Genomic DNA, 13,042 nt, shown 5'->3' with positions numbered 1-13,042 from the left:
TCTCTCCAAATATCAGCAGAGCTTTTTTCTGCAACTTAAGAAATGGTAAGAGCAAACCATGAAGGAATTACAGAAGCACAGAACCATTTAGGTTGGAAAAGACCTCAGATGTCATCAACTCCACCCTGTGATTGAACACCACTGTGTGAACCAGACCATGGCACTGAGTGCCACATCCAGTCTTTCCTTAAACACCTCCAGGGACCATGACTCTACCATCTCCTGGACAGCCCATTCCAATGTCTAATCATGCTTTCTGTGAAGAAATTCCTCCTAATGTCCAACCTAAACCTCCCCTAGCAGCTTGAGACCATTCCCTCTTGTCCTGTTACTGGCTGCCTGGGAGAAGAGACTGACCTGGCTACAACCTCCTTTCAGGGAGCTGTAGAGAGTGGCACTTTGATAACTCCATGCCAGTATCAGGTTGGGAGAATGCTAGAAGAGAAACCTGGGAATTCAGGCTGTGCAAGGGAGCAAGAAGTCGTGGCTTGGATGGGCTGAAGGTATGTAAAACATGCTGGCCCAAGTCTATCCTGAAACAGATCTATGAGGAAGCACTCAGCAAGGGAAGTGAGGCACATTTAAAGCTGGATCCCTGATCTATCAGTTATTAAGGCTGCTAACAAGTCCAAGAAAACCACTGAATTCTTAACATGCTCTATTACATCTATGTAGTAAAAGTAAACCAAAAGGTTTTGTAAAAGTGTCCAGAAGCACTAGAAGCATTCCAAAAAAGCTAACCCTAGAGCTTTGAGTCCAGGCCATAATCTTCATTTAAAGAATATTCAAAATGCAAATGTAGGATCAGAACAGTGTGTGAAATGCAAGTTTGGAGCCTTTTTTCAATGAAATGCAAGAGGAAAATGTCCCTCAGCAGACAAAACAAGGTAGGAATATTAATAGCAATATCAGAACCATCTAGTTAATCGGTGAGGCTTGGGAAGAAAATTGAATGTTTCATCACAAAAATTTTGCATTTCTTACAGAAGCTAGATTAAGATATCCACATATGGGGAATGCCTAAGGCATTCTTTGATGAGAAACAACAGAAAAATGGTAGACAAAGCATCACTGAAGTCATTAATAACTGAAGCAAGAACAGGACTATCTTGAAAAGAGCAGATGTGTTAGACTCATAAACACTACTGATAGCATCCAACTGGTTACACTTTGTTTGGCACAAAAGGTTTTCACTAAAAGCTCAATTTAGTCAAAGGTGCAAAGCCTGCATTTTTAGGACTACATCTACACATGCTTTAACTTCACCAAGAAAGTGTGGTTGAATAAGAATACCTAGCAGTGACCTTGTAAGATTGGGCATATCTAGAATAAGACTGCTTCCAACAGGGATGTCTAATGGCATTGCTGCCTGGAAAAGAGGCACTTCTCCCCCTGCAATGACTTGCTCTTTCAAGAACAATATATTCAAAACAGACACAAATAAGATATGAGATTTAAATCTTGCAGTCCTAAGAACCTGAGAAAGCCAGATGACCTTGGCAAACCCAAGTGCCCACAAAAACTAAAGCAATTACTGTTCTCCTGAAACAGAATGCCATTTTGACATTAACTCTCAATTCACTAAATGTCAGAATTCAGCCCAGCATCCTAATCAGCAGCTGCTTAGTAATTTTTGTATTTTTTAATGCAGATTCTGCAGCAAGCATAGGAGTTGGAAAACATAAAGTTGAAACAAGACATATTTGCAATTCTCTAATTTCGAAGTTCTCAGGATGAAGCACAACTCACCATTCAGCTGGCACATTCAGAGACATACAGGCAGCAAATGAACAGGAACTTTCCCTTCTGGTCTCTTAGAGCCACACAAGCAGAGTGCAAGGAGATGGAATATGCTGCAGCCCAAAAGAGCTATAAGCTCTTTGTAAGAAATAACATAAGAGCCACGATCAGCAAATTTTTCCTGAGTTTGCCCAGAAAGTAACACTCATACAGATTCCACAGCTAACACACATTCATGCTTGATCCACTGGCCCAATTTAGCCACAAGGATCAGTAAGTTTGAAAAGTAGTAAACAAACTTTTTCATTTTTTTGGGCTAGGACAAAAGTACCCACTCCAATTTATGGGGGTTTTTAAAGCCTAAAATGCATTCAATTCATTCAATTGCCATGGCAAAGTGGTGCATAACTATATACTGAACAACCAAAAAGCGTTAACAAAGGATATTCACTTAAGGGTAGCAACCCAAAGCTGCTTCTGAAGATATCACTTTATTCTTTGAAGGGATGGTATTTGCAAGTACAGGCTTGGAAGCCCTGCATATTTTTTTTTCAAGCATTTCAAGAGCAATGTCCCCAACCACTGTGCACCTCTGACAGTCATTAAAGAAAACAAAACCCTTTATTATTTACCAAGTAATTTTTCAGCTGCATATAAGCATCAGTACACTTCAAATGTATAGCAAAAGCTGTAGTTTAAACACTGTATGTGAATCCACTAGCTAATAAACATTCTGTTGCCCATAGGGGATTAATTTATTTCCTGTGTTACTAAACTGTCAGAACAAATGTAAAAAATCTGTAAAGTACTGGCTAGACCTGTATAGACTAAGATTTTTTTTAAGTTACAAATGGTAAACATTTCCAGCATTAACATTTGGGAAGGCTCCACACATCAAGACACACTCCAGCACACGCAGAGTGCTAAAAGGGACAGAAAAACTCATCAAGCAGATATTCAAGAGCATGTCAACACCAGAGTTACTCAACTAGGCCACCGCTGGGAAAAGCAAGGCCTTCACAGCCGGGACAAGATGGGCTGTGCAGGTGTCAGCAAAGGAAGGCACAAGTGAAGTGGAATGAAAACTGCCATGTAGATGCCAGAACCATTTTGCTCCACAGAACACAACCTTAGTTCAGTTTGAAGAGCTCTAATCAATAACCTCTAAATTGAATAATTTCTCAATAGGAGAACAGCTGTTATTATCAATCATGTATTTCAAAACAGTATCTGCTGGAAAAAATATCGGAATATGAGTCACCAGTATGATTTTTGGAGGCTTTAACTCAGGAGATCAATTTAGTTAAAGGCCACAAGTTAGTGCCTGGATTATAACATAAATGTAATCTTTTCCCAGGGCTCTGTTAAACTCTTCATATGGGGATGTGACTGGGGATTCACAGCACTAGCAAGACAAATTCCTAACGGTGCACATACAGAACCAGACAATAAAAAATATTTATATTTAAGCAAACATCAGTCTTATTTCCACACCATTTCATATTTTTTTCATCAGTAAAGAATAAGTAAGTGAGATGAGCTGGGGGCATGGCAGATCTAAAGCAGTAAGTGACAAGATACTTTTACTGCTATATGAGTAGGGCACAGGCAAATAAGACATTTATTGAACTGAAACAGTCATATTCATATAAATACACACATATATATGAAAAATGTAAACAAGTAATGTTTACAAAACTGGAATCTTCCATGGTAAGATACAACTTCAAAAAAGACCCCAGCTGAATGCAGATTCAAAGGGCAAAAGTACTATCAATGTACCATACTTAGTCTATAAACATCAAAATATACTTGGAAACACACTTTGAGGCAAATCAGGTAACTTGCAATAATAACAGAAAATACAAGAAGAAAATACAGCAAATTTCCATAATTAACATAAGAAACAAAGATCTTGAAGATAAAAAAGCCATAAGATGAATCTGAAGCTAGGCCAACGAGGGAGACACAAAAAGTTTAACAGGGGAGTTAAACAAACAACTTACAGAATTTGCCAAGAGGTAAGTTGAAATCTTTATCGTTGGAACAACCTAACATACAGGTGGCAATTCTAAAACTACCTCTTAATTCAAAGCAGTTATCAATGCAAGCAGCTCAGACAGGCTGATCACAATGATTCCTTCTAGCCTTACTGGAAGAGAATTTATTTTCCTAAATTGTCTTAGTAGTAGATGATAAGAAACATTTTGCTTTTAATAAAGCTATGTTCAGGACACTAAAATGAAAGGTGATTTCTCAGTCCACTTAAGATTTAAATAATCTCTCCCAGATGATGATATATCATCACTTTGACATGCAGGACATCGCACTGCAACTCTTCATTTTCTGACATCAATTAACTCTATAAAAGCTTTCTACATTCTGTCTGTAACAAGATTCTTTATTCGCTCAGCACATCAGCATCAGTTTTAGTTTTTACACGATAACGAGCCCCAGCCCCAGTGTCGCTCATTAAGGCCAATTAAAGGCGCTGCCTCGGGCTGGTGCTGCCACCTGCTGGTGAGCGGCGGCAGCGCGGATCCGCGCCAGGAGGAAGGGATGGCTGGAATGAGATTTTGGGTGCACGACACAATAAACACGGAATGCTGGCCTCGGGATTGAGATGTTTGGCATCTCATTATATTGGCATAGCGCATTAGGAGTTGATCTGGTGAAAAAATAGCTGCTCTGTGAGCGCCAGACTCACCAGGTACTATTCAGCCAGAGGGTGTTAAAACTTATGGTTGAGGACTTTAAATCATCAGTGTTAACAACTGTAACATCCAATTTACAGAACTGATGCCAAGGGCCTATCAAAATATTAAATACTTGGCAAATTATTCAAACAGACATTCAGAAAAGAAAAAAAAAATAAGTTTCCTCTATGGTGCTTAATGTGAAGAGATTGTTGCAGTGTTGATTAGAGGGTAATTTAAAAATATTTTGCTGGTAGGTGGTACAATAAAAGAACAAAAATTAAATTCCTTAAAATATGTCTCAACTGCAAAAATATCAACCCCCTCATCTCTGCTCAGTCTACATTCATCAGTGAAACATGTTCTGTAACAGAATTGCCCCTTCCACAAACGAGAGACCTCAGCAGCCCTGGCCACTGAAAAGTAAAACCACTTTTGAGACCGTCAGATTTAGTGTGTATGTGGTGAAAAAGCCTATGTCAATACTAAAAACTCATACATTCAAAGTAAAAAACAGAGACAGCTGATACGGCGGAAAAACACAAATATAAAGATGATTAAAAGCTAGAGTAAGAGTGACTAAAGAGGTTGCACAAGGTCTATTCCATTCCTAAAGAATAAACTCTCTGCTAGTTTATAGGTCTCAGCAATAGAAGCCAAAAACCAGCTAACAGTTTTGGTCATTTCTCTAAAAAAACATCCTGAGACAAAGCAGTTAATCAGCTTGAGGAAAAATGCAAGCACCAATGGATACAAAACCTTACAACTTTATACAACATTCTGGGAAAAGTGATAGAAGAACACAAAAATGATGAGATTAAACAATTCTAGGATGTAGGCCACAAAATCAAGCTTACTGCTCTATCAGGAGAATATGGCCACTTATACAGGATGTTTGTGAAGCACCAAGTAATTTATCAAGCTCAGGAGTCCAGGGCAGATGGGGTTAAAGAGGTTTTTGATTATATGTAGGCTATGAAAAAATTAAAAAGAGGGTACTGAAACTCATAATGTAGTATTGAAAGTCATAATGTAAATTACACAATTAACAAAAACCAGAAATGTGAGTAAATACTTGGGGTTTGTATTTTGAGCTAGGATTAACAATCATCTTTTATTCTGAAGAAGGGAGGTGAAATTTTTTCTAAAACAGTCAAGCTCACACATTCACAAGTCAAGAAAAGATTTGCTTCCTTAGGTAAAGTATTTCCAAGTTACACCTGCATTTTCCATGTATCAGAGCTCCAAAAAACAGAAAGTTAAGTGAACACCAGAACACAGATTCTCAGGACTACATTTGTCCATGTTCAGTAGTAGTCAGTGTAACAACATTAAGCCTAAACTGGTAACTAAAAATGTTGCATCAGAATCACTGTTTTGACAGAACACGGCAATCAGTGCCTGTACTTTTATTTCTTATTTTATGTAAAAATTAGAAGCTTTTAAGAGTAAAAATTAATCCTTTTGTATGCACTGGTTTCAAAGGAGTAACCTTTACTTCACAGTGAGTATCAAGACAAGCAGAGGCAATCTGCTTGATCCACTGCATAACAGAAATAACCCCAAACTGCAAGCATAACCAATGCCAAAAAGAACCTCATACCCTAAATCACCTTTAATTGTAACCATTTTTATCAAGACTTACCATATGAGCAATAGCACACCAAGAGCCCTGGCTGCTGTTTTGGAAATTATGTACTGCTGTGCTACATTTGAAGGAGGCCAGTTGGGGGTTTCTGTGAAAATCAGTCTCACAAAACAGGAATGAACTCAGTACCTCAAAAAGCACACAGGAACAGTTCTGGGCAGATTTGCAACTTTTCAAACTTGAAGAAAACCTGTGAAGGAGCTGTCACTTACTCTGTGTGGCCCTGAAAGACATTCACAGAATGGATAGAAGGATCTCTGAAATCCCACAGGCGGAAGGTGGTGTCACGGGACGATGTCACCACGAGGCGCTGCGTGGGATGAGTACAGCAATGCGTGAGCTCCTGGTCGTGCCCTACAGCCACACATCACAACGTGTCAGGTCATGAAAATATGACTTTTCATTTCCACATACACTTGGAATGACATCCTGATGATTTTTTCTCTTTTTCCCAAACATAAAAGAGTAATGGTCATTCTGAACTTTAATCCTGTTATGTAGTGGGATAGAATATAAGTAAATAAAGGTAGTATAGAACATAATCTTACCCCCTAAAGAGTTGCAGCTGAGCTAATTATTAAAGGTTAGGAGCAGGCCTGATGTTAACAGGCCACAGCTGTAACCAATATGAAGAGTGTTATAAAAGAGTGGATTGGTTGGTTGAGGGGACTGGAGTCAGTTGGCTGCTGTGAGGACAAGGGAGAGTCAGTGCCTAGAGGAGTTGTCTACAAGAAACATCGAGGAGATACGAAACTCTAGCAATATGGAACCCTTGCAATGTAATGACAATAGAATCTTTGTAATAAATGACAACAAATGGTGACCCCCAACATGATTTGGGAGAAAAAGGACTTAAATACTAAACTATAATGAAAACACTGTTACTGCTGCAAAAGTTTGGGAATGTATCTGAAGGCAAAAACCATGCTACTTATTTCACATTGAGTAGTGTGGGTTATTGCTGTTTAACACACCATGAACACAGCAAAAGCCTTTTGCAAGAACTAAAATTTGGGTACATTCAATTTAAACAACTATTTTTTCATAGGTTAAATCATAAGCTTAAAAGAAGACAAATTCATGCTCAGAGGATTTACAATTTCAATTACAAATTTGCAATTTTAAAAACTACAACAACACTGAGCAGCAGATTGTACACACATCCTGCTCCAGAGAAACAACTTTCTTTTCTCAATGTTTTAGTATCTACAAATAATCCCTCATACAAAAACAAACCATCCAATTAATTTTTTTGCAAGTGAACAAATACCTGTAAGAGAATGGACAAGTTCAGAAGTCTCTACATCATACAGATTTGCTGTCCTGTCCCAGGATGCTGTCACAGCTTGCTTCCCCCCAACAAGCCAGTCAGCTGCTATGACCACTCCTTGGTGGCTTTTCAGTGAGGTTAATGGGGCTCTGACAGTGGGGCAATCACTGCACCCATCTCCATCTCCATCAGGTTCATCTTTATCTGAGATTTCAACTTCATCTTCTCCAGATGCTTGCTGTAAAATGCAAGGGAAAAAAGATATAGAATAAAAGGGAAAGAATGTCTCTAAGTTACATTTTGCAGTGTAAATGCTTCCCAGTCTCCTAAATGTGAATGTGGGAAAATTAATTCTGCTGCACCCTGCCTATTCCAGTACTCACTATCACAAACTTAGTTGAAGGAATATAACCAGTAAGTCAAATGCAGTTTTAAGAACTCCTTTTAACAACTTGCTGATGCGCAGCTGAGGGAACTGGAGTTGCTCAGCCTGGAGAAAAAGAGGCTCAGGGGAGACCTCATTGCTTTCTACAACTCCCTGAAAGGACAGTGCAGCCAGGAGGTGTCAGTCTCTTCTCCCAAGGAACAAATGATAGGACAAGAGGAAGTGTCCTCAAGTTGCACCAGGGCATATTTAGACTGGATATTAGGAAAAATTTCTTTACCAAAAAGATTACCAAGCCAGGAAAGTGGTGAAATCAACATCCCTAGAGGTATTTAAAAGATGTGTAGATGTCACCCTTAAGGACATGGTGTAGTGGAGGGTTGTGACAGTGCTGGATTAACAGCTGGACTTGATGATCTTAAGAGATTTTTTCCAATCTAAATAATTCTATGTTTCCTAGTCCATTTCAAAATCTCCTCCAAACTCTTTAGCCCTGAGTATCAGTCCCCTTTACTATCTGGTAAGTGTATTACCCAAGAGTTTCATTGCAACACAATATCAAGGGATTTTTCTCCTTTCAATTTTTAGAGGTAGGAAGCATCCAACAAGACACTGACTATGTTAATCTTTGGGAAGACAACAATTTACAGACATATTTTTATCCATTAAAAATCAAATCATTACAGCAGTATTTGTCTGTTGGTCAATACACAGTCATCATGCAGTTCTGATGTAAACTGGACACAAAATAAATTTTTTGCTCATCACTAAACATCATTCTCTGAACTCCTTTTACACTTACACAAGACAAAAGCATCTTTCTTTTATGTTACTTGGGGGTGGAAAAGATAACATTTGTACTTTCTTTCAAAATGGAAATGTCAAATCAAATAAACTGAATCAAACATTTTCCATTCAGAAATCTGTCTCTTTTTACACAGTCAACTCTTGCCCCTACTTAGCCTACTGAGAAGCTCATGCTATAAACTATGTTTCCTCCACAATTTAGTAAGAGTGCTTTTAAGTAAAATAAGCATTTGACAGGTTTATACTTTAAATTAAATACTGACTAAATAAAGGCCTGGGGACAACAAAATCAGACAGTGTGATGTGTGTTGGCAAGTGTTGATTAGAAATCAATGAAGACTCAAATAAATGCCAAAATTCTATATTTGGGCTACAAAATAAAATTTGGGCTATAAAATTGTTGGGCTACAAAAATTTAACCAGTTTAAAAAGAACTTCATTATTACAAAAAAGAAATTATTTGACTGTTCATTTACAGTTCATTTATACATTTACTACCTTGAACAAAAGGTCAATTTGTCTACTTGAAGCTGTAAATTCTATTCTGCACCAAATGCTTTTGAAATCATGAGGGAGTCTATTTTCAAAGAGGAGCTGAAATGCAGCTGATAAACTAAAAGCTTAAAATCCCACCTTTGGCAGTCCTGAAATCATGTAATTTTTTAATTACGTGTAAATTTAACATTCAGTCTTATCATAAAACCTGTATCTGATGAAATTGCTGAGCAATTGGTTTAGTTGCAGCAAGCTGATTGCTTACATTGGAGTCTGCAGTTGGCTGAGGTGTGGGCAACTGTACTATGTATCTCCAGATGTGAGCTGTCTGGTCTCCAGATGCTGCACAGGGGAAGAAAAGCAAAAAAAAAGAGAGAGAGTATAAGTAAGAATATTTCCATGGGGATTAAAAATAGGCTTTAATATTACATTCAGCAATACTGTCTAAGTTGCATCTTTTCCTAACAGAAACCAGTATGAACTTTATGGTAAACAAGTCTCAACATCTCAAACATTAAGTCATTATGCAAGATATAAGCAGCTACCAAATTAATCACTCCTACAGTGAAACATGCACTTGAATATTACACATCAGAACATGAGTCTCACCACTGCTCAGTATGTAGCATTTGAAGAAGGCATTTAATACATCACCAGATATTCATTTACTGATGCTTAAAATCCTGGGGTTCTTTATTCAATTATTTCTTCCATTAAATGGAAGAAATAATTGAATAAAGTTTTTTCATCATGGTTTTAATGAGAAATCCAAAATAGCAAGTGTGAAGCTATTCCTCTTCTGCCTTAAACAACTCAGCTTAACTAGTGGCAGTTTACAGCTCAGAAGGCACCATGTGATTTTAACTCCATCTGTTTTAAAATAGACTTATTCATTATTAACTAAGGACAAACTCAAGATTGTCCTTGCTATGGTCAGAACAAACGTGTTCTAATCCTGCAGGATTAGAACTGCCCTCCAGCCACTCCTCTCCCAACTTATACTTGGGCTCAGCATTAGTCTGTTTTAGCTGCAGCATCTGGCATTGGAACTTGCTAAATTTCATCCCATCAATAGGATAGCACCCAGTGCTCTCACTTATTTGGATCCCTCTGAAAGGCCTCATGTCCCTCACAAGAATCTGCAGCACCTCCCAGTTTGGTATCCCCAACAAACTTGGTAATGATACATTCAACTCCTGCACCCAGGTCATAAATCTATTGATAAATCTATAGAACAGGACTGGCCCTAGAATTGATTCCTGAGGAACAGCACTGGTGATCCTCTGCCAGGCAGACACAGCCCCATTTACTGCAACCCTTTGAGCTCTGCCCTTCAGCCAGCTGCCCATACAGCACACCATGAACAGCTCATCCCACAGCTGGACAACTTGCCCAGAACCAGACTGTGAAGGACAGCACCAAAATCTTTACTAAAAACCAGAAAACTTAATCCACCAGATCTTCATCCACTGGGCAGGTGACCTTATCCTAGAAGGATGTCAAATTAATTAAACAGAACCTTCCCTTTGTGAACCGATGTTGACAGTGCCTGATGACTGCATTATTCTTTAAATGCCTCTCAGCAGTACCCAGTATAGTCTCCATAATTTTTTCAGGAACTGAGATTGTACTAACAGGTCTGTAGTTCCACTGATCTTTCCTCACATCCTTCTTGTAATATTGGAGTAACATTCATCAGAAGAAACCTCTCCAGACTTCCAAGAACTTTGGTAGGTAATCAGGAGGTATCCTGCCATAACACCCACTAGTTCTTTGAGTACTCTGGGATGAATTCCAGAACATTCACCTGATGTATGATTCTAAGTGTCTGGTTTGGAGCAGACAAGCACAAATGACAACATGACATGAAAAACACAGATGGCAAGATCTAGCTCTGATTTGTTATGCCTTCAAATGTAAAAATAATTCAATCAACAAGGATGCTGACAAGCAATAGGGAGAGAGGCTACCAGAACAAACTAGCAAATTACACTTATTTTCCATCAAGATTAACATACTTAACATATGAAAAAACTTTACATACCTGTAAGAGCCACTTGCTCAGTGGGATGAAACTTTATGGAATTTACTGTATGAAACAAAGCAAAGTTTTAAGTTAGAATAGTAAAAGAACTCTTTCAAAATATTTTATTATTAAAAGCATTGAAAAATCAAGTAGTCTTAAGTTTTCAGCAATTTTTGGTAGTCATCTTTAAGGTGATATGAAAATGTAGTATCAATGAAAGCAGCTACAACTAAACAACTGAAAGCAACTACATACAACACATTTTCTAGAAAGTTATTTCCTGAATCTAGTACAAGTGGTTCACGTTAAGAGAGGACAGACAAACCCTATTCAAATCATATGTAAGCTGACAGGGGATAATGCTCTGGAATTCCATACAGAGAATTTAAGCATTCATAATTATTTCTAATTCAATGAAAACTTACTGTATGTTACCATCAACATCCTGCTTATTACTCAGCATTGCAAGAACAAATGCCTGAAAACCTGATGCAACTAACACAAATCAAATTTCAGTCCTGCAACCATATGTAATCAAAACAGGATGTCCTGCAAGAATTCTATCAACTAACAAAGCTCTTCATTTCATTTCATAGGATTCATTCAAGACAAAACTTACAACTCATTTCCATCCATTATACAAGTAAAATAGATGCATATGTTGTTGGGAGAACATGTGTAGTGAGTCTAAAAAAATACTCCTTAAACTGAACTAACTTTATGGTGCACCAGCTGCTGGCATCCAACACCTTTGCACCATTTCAAATCAACTGTCAAACAAAAAAGGTTTTATTACATAAAAAATATATTATTTCTATTATAATTTATAGATGTATATAGTTGTATAAAATGAATATACAATACATTTTTTCTTTCATTGTTGTTCAAACACAGTTGTTTAAACACAATTGTTTAAATATAGGTTAGAACTTGTTATTTTCATAGTTATCCAAATAGCAATTGTAAAAGAAAACTACCAGCATGAAAGTTCAAGTGAGTGAAGTTTGCAAACATGACTTTATAGAACTTAGAGGTTCATGCAGCAAACAACCTGAGGTATCTGAAAGCATTAACATGTTACCAGTTGTTTCTATGCATTTATCTTTGTGCTATAGGAGCTAGAAGTCATGTAACAGGAAGCAAAAGGACAACTAACAGCTGAAGCAGTTCTAGAGAATTAAATTCTATTTCTACCCTTGCCACAAAGTTTGTGTGATGTGATGAGTTATTTAACCAAGCAATCCTGGTCAATAACTGGGTTCCTCACTTTTCCAGGGTATGATCACTCAAAGTGCTCAGGTCACAACAGCAAGTTAAAGCCATGGAAAACCTCTCCAGTTTTGGTCTATAAAATCCTGTATTCTAACTCATTAGGAGGCAGAAGGGCATTAATCAAGTTCCTGTCAAATTGGACACCAAAAATTAACATCAAAGACACTTCACTGCACTGCACCTCCCCACCCAAAGAGGAGTTTAAAAAACAGCTTCCACAATATTCATACTGGTATACAGAAAGAAAAATACCTATATTTAATTAACTGTCTTAAAAACAAGATCTTTGCATTATGCAGCAAATAAGATCTTAAAGAAGTGCAAAAAGATATTCACCTAGCATCTGTAATTCTAACCCAAATATAACAGAGATCCTGCAAGACAGCTAATTTCAGATTATATAAGCTTCTTTTGTTCTCCACATGCACAAGACCACAATGAGTTATGACATTTCACTTCTGAGTGTCGTAACTGTGCCTGTAAATTTCTTTATATGGACTTGTTTATTCATTTAGCATTTGCAGAACTGTCTTAACGTGCCTCTCCAATAAAGAATCATATTACAAAACGTTCTCTGTATGAAAATTAGTGGAACTTCACAATTGACTTGTTAATGATGTTGGCAAACCTGCAAGTGAAACCACAATAAACATTTCTGTAGCTGGCCAAAACACATTTCCCCCTCCCATGCTCTGCTCCCAGT

General features: G+C 37.7%; 1 protein-coding gene across 2 annotated transcripts in view; it reads right to left on the bottom strand.

Moving 5' to 3' along the window:
- WDR37 (WD repeat domain 37) overlaps nucleotides 1–13,042 on the bottom strand; it is a 44,513-nt gene that overhangs the window by 10,784 nt on the left and 20,687 nt on the right. For both annotated transcript variants that reach the window (XM_030971272.1, XM_030971270.1), the window contains 4 exons: nucleotides 11,086–11,130; nucleotides 9,307–9,383; nucleotides 7,355–7,592; nucleotides 6,297–6,438 (listed from right to left, as the gene is read on the bottom strand). In XM_030971272.1, coding sequence (XP_030827132.1) covers nucleotides 6,297–6,438; nucleotides 7,355–7,592; nucleotides 9,307–9,383; nucleotides 11,086–11,130 — 502 coding nt within the window. The remainder of the gene's footprint in view (nucleotides 1–6,296; nucleotides 6,439–7,354; nucleotides 7,593–9,306; nucleotides 9,384–11,085; nucleotides 11,131–13,042) is intronic.

Source organism: Camarhynchus parvulus, chromosome 2 (genome assembly GCF_901933205.1).
Source record: "Camarhynchus parvulus chromosome 2, STF_HiC, whole genome shotgun sequence".
Lineage (NCBI taxonomy): Eukaryota > Metazoa > Chordata > Aves > Passeriformes > Thraupidae > Camarhynchus > Camarhynchus parvulus.
This window is presented reverse-complemented; position numbering and strand designations above follow the sequence as displayed.